This window comes from Cynoglossus semilaevis, chromosome 19, assembly GCF_000523025.1.
Source record: "Cynoglossus semilaevis isolate Cse_v1.0 chromosome 19, Cse_v1.0, whole genome shotgun sequence".
Lineage (NCBI taxonomy): Eukaryota > Metazoa > Chordata > Actinopteri > Pleuronectiformes > Cynoglossidae > Cynoglossus > Cynoglossus semilaevis.
This window is the reverse complement of record NC_024325.1, coordinates 5744924-5747300: the sequence shown is the minus strand read 5'-3', so window position 1 is coordinate 5747300 and position 2377 is coordinate 5744924. Positions and strand designations below refer to the sequence as shown.

The 2377-nt window shown below is 39.2% G+C and overlaps 1 protein-coding gene across 3 annotated transcripts in view; it reads right to left on the bottom strand.

Annotated features, from left to right (window-relative positions):
- Window positions 1–2377, bottom strand: part of arhgap32b (Rho GTPase activating protein 32b) — a 78422-nt gene that overhangs the window by 43372 nt on the left and 32673 nt on the right. For all 3 annotated transcript variants that reach the window (XM_008332487.3, XM_008332488.3, XM_008332489.3), the window contains exon 5: window positions 2205–2289. In XM_008332487.3, coding sequence (XP_008330709.1) covers window positions 2205–2289 — 85 coding nt within the window. The remainder of the gene's footprint in view (window positions 1–2204; window positions 2290–2377) is intronic.

Sequence of the window (2377 nt, the reverse complement as noted above, 5' to 3'; positions counted from 1 at the left end):
CAAATGACACGTGTAGAACATTCATCTTCAATCAATTTGTTTCTTTGTCACTCAACAATAACTTGTGCTAATAATACAATCCAAAAGTCAATGACAGTGATGGAAAGCCCTGACAAAAACAACCTCCTCCGCCAGCAGAATCTGCCCGCTCCCAGTCAAACATTATCTAATATTCCAGTGTCATGAGACAATAAGTGCCACACTACAGCTGCTCTGTATGCAGAGAGACTCTTTTTCTGGCCTCCGGTGACTAATGTTTCCACAACAAAACCCTGCCTGACTCAACTTCTCCTTTGGCAAAGTTTTTTTTTATTATGGAAATGATATAATTTGTCTTCCAGCAGCAGGCCTCGGCTGAACCCCAGTCTCTGCCCAATCTCAGTCCAGTGCAGTGCACACTCAGAATGTGAGGTGGAAGGAGTGAAGAGCTCAGTGGAATGGTTATAATTAATGTCTTTGCTTAGATTTATTACACATTTAAAAAAAAATACACATGTATCAGTTAAGAAAAAAAAAAAAACACGTGTATCAGTTAAAACCGACCACTACAAATGTGAAAATTCAATTTTAGTTTTTGACCTCATGTGACAGTCTAATTAATTTGACATGTTTGATAAAGCTCTGAAGAAGATTATTTGGAAAACAAAAGCAAACACCAAGGCAAAAGAAGGAGACAGGGCTTTTTGAAAGCAGTGACGATGCCACAAAGGGCGAGACAGTGACGCTGCCCTGTGGCAGCGAGATCCGCCAGAACACACAGCTGGGATAACAAAGGAGAAGCAGTCGCTTCATACCAGCCCAGTTTCCATAAAACATGCAGTGAATGGACAGAGTCTGTGGTGTAACCTGAGCTGTATCAACAAACACCCTGTGGGTGAGTCCAATGGAGACACAGAATCTGCTCCTGCACTGCATGGCCAACAGCAAACAGATGATATAAGCTAACTGCTGACCTCTACTGGACTCTTAATGTCAAAGACTGGGAAATGTAGGCTAACTCCAAAAAAAGAACAGAAAGTAGAACTCAGCCAGAAAATAATCAATCACTACTTCACTTCAGCCTATTAGACAACTTTTGAAGAAGTAACCTGCTGGTATTTAACAGTGAAATCTAAAATAAGTATATTTAAAGAGAATTCCGAGGACTTTTACACCTACTGGAAGGTCGTGGACCCACAAGTGACACATTAATAAATTCCAAAATTCCCATATTAGAACTTTTTTATAAACTCTAAAAGGTCACTTCTTTAACAATCCACTTCATCAACTTGAAACAAGAATTGTAAAATGATATTTCTGGTCACTAGCATGGCCGGAGATAACTCTGGTGATGGATGTCCACAGTAAGAACTCTATATTAGACCATGTAAGACGAATTGTTGTCATTCTCATTCTAGCTGACTGGTTTCATCAATGATTTTTCCACTTGACTTGTTAACTATTTAACTATCCCAATGTAATTGTGAAAATGAGCTTCCTAATTCAAGAACAGACTAACTTTGATAGGTAACCACTCAACATTTTTGTACAGATTTTCTAGAATCTATTGACACAGATCAAATTTTATTTCTGGAATTTACAAGACACCTGATACTGTCGTTAGAATAAAGGAGAGATCAATCAGCAGTGGATATATTCTTCTCTAAGTTGAAGAGTAAGCTGCAGCTGTAGAATGGTGGATAGTTAGTACCACCATATAGGCCAAAGGTCATAGGTCAGTCCTGGGAATGGACCTTAGCCTGTCACTGCCTGGGAGCGTCAAAGATGGGGGGTATGAGGACTTAACCATGGAAGAGAGTGAGGCAACATTATTTACTTATATATAAATAAATGAAGGACTTTTTCCTATGGTTAAACTCTGACAATTCAGAGTTTGAGTTGTTGTTAGTTTACCAGGTACAAAACAAATGAAATAATGAATCAAACAATAGCACTGATGAAAACACATCTGTGCAAATGATCATTTGGATTAAACCAGGAAGGAGAGGGAACCTGCCTGTCAGATCTAAGAGAAGAAGGAAGTCCCATTTCTATCTGAAGCTTTGTCAACACTCAATTTCTATTGGAACATTGCATGGAATACACACACACACACACACACACACACACACACACACAGGCGGGTACGCTCTGACCTAGTTTAACTTCTCCATCATGTACTTTTTTTATGAACTGGGCTACAGGAGTGTGTAGAAAATCTTTACCTGGATTGAACCAAAGTCCACATTTTCATAGTGGAAGTGAGCACACTCTGCCAGTTTGGGAAAGTGTCCCTTGGTGAAGCATAGTCTAAAAAAAAAAAGTGACAACACACAGGTTCATTTTAGTGAGAGTGAGTGACAGCAGTGTGAGTGTATTAATGTATAGGAAAGAGAGT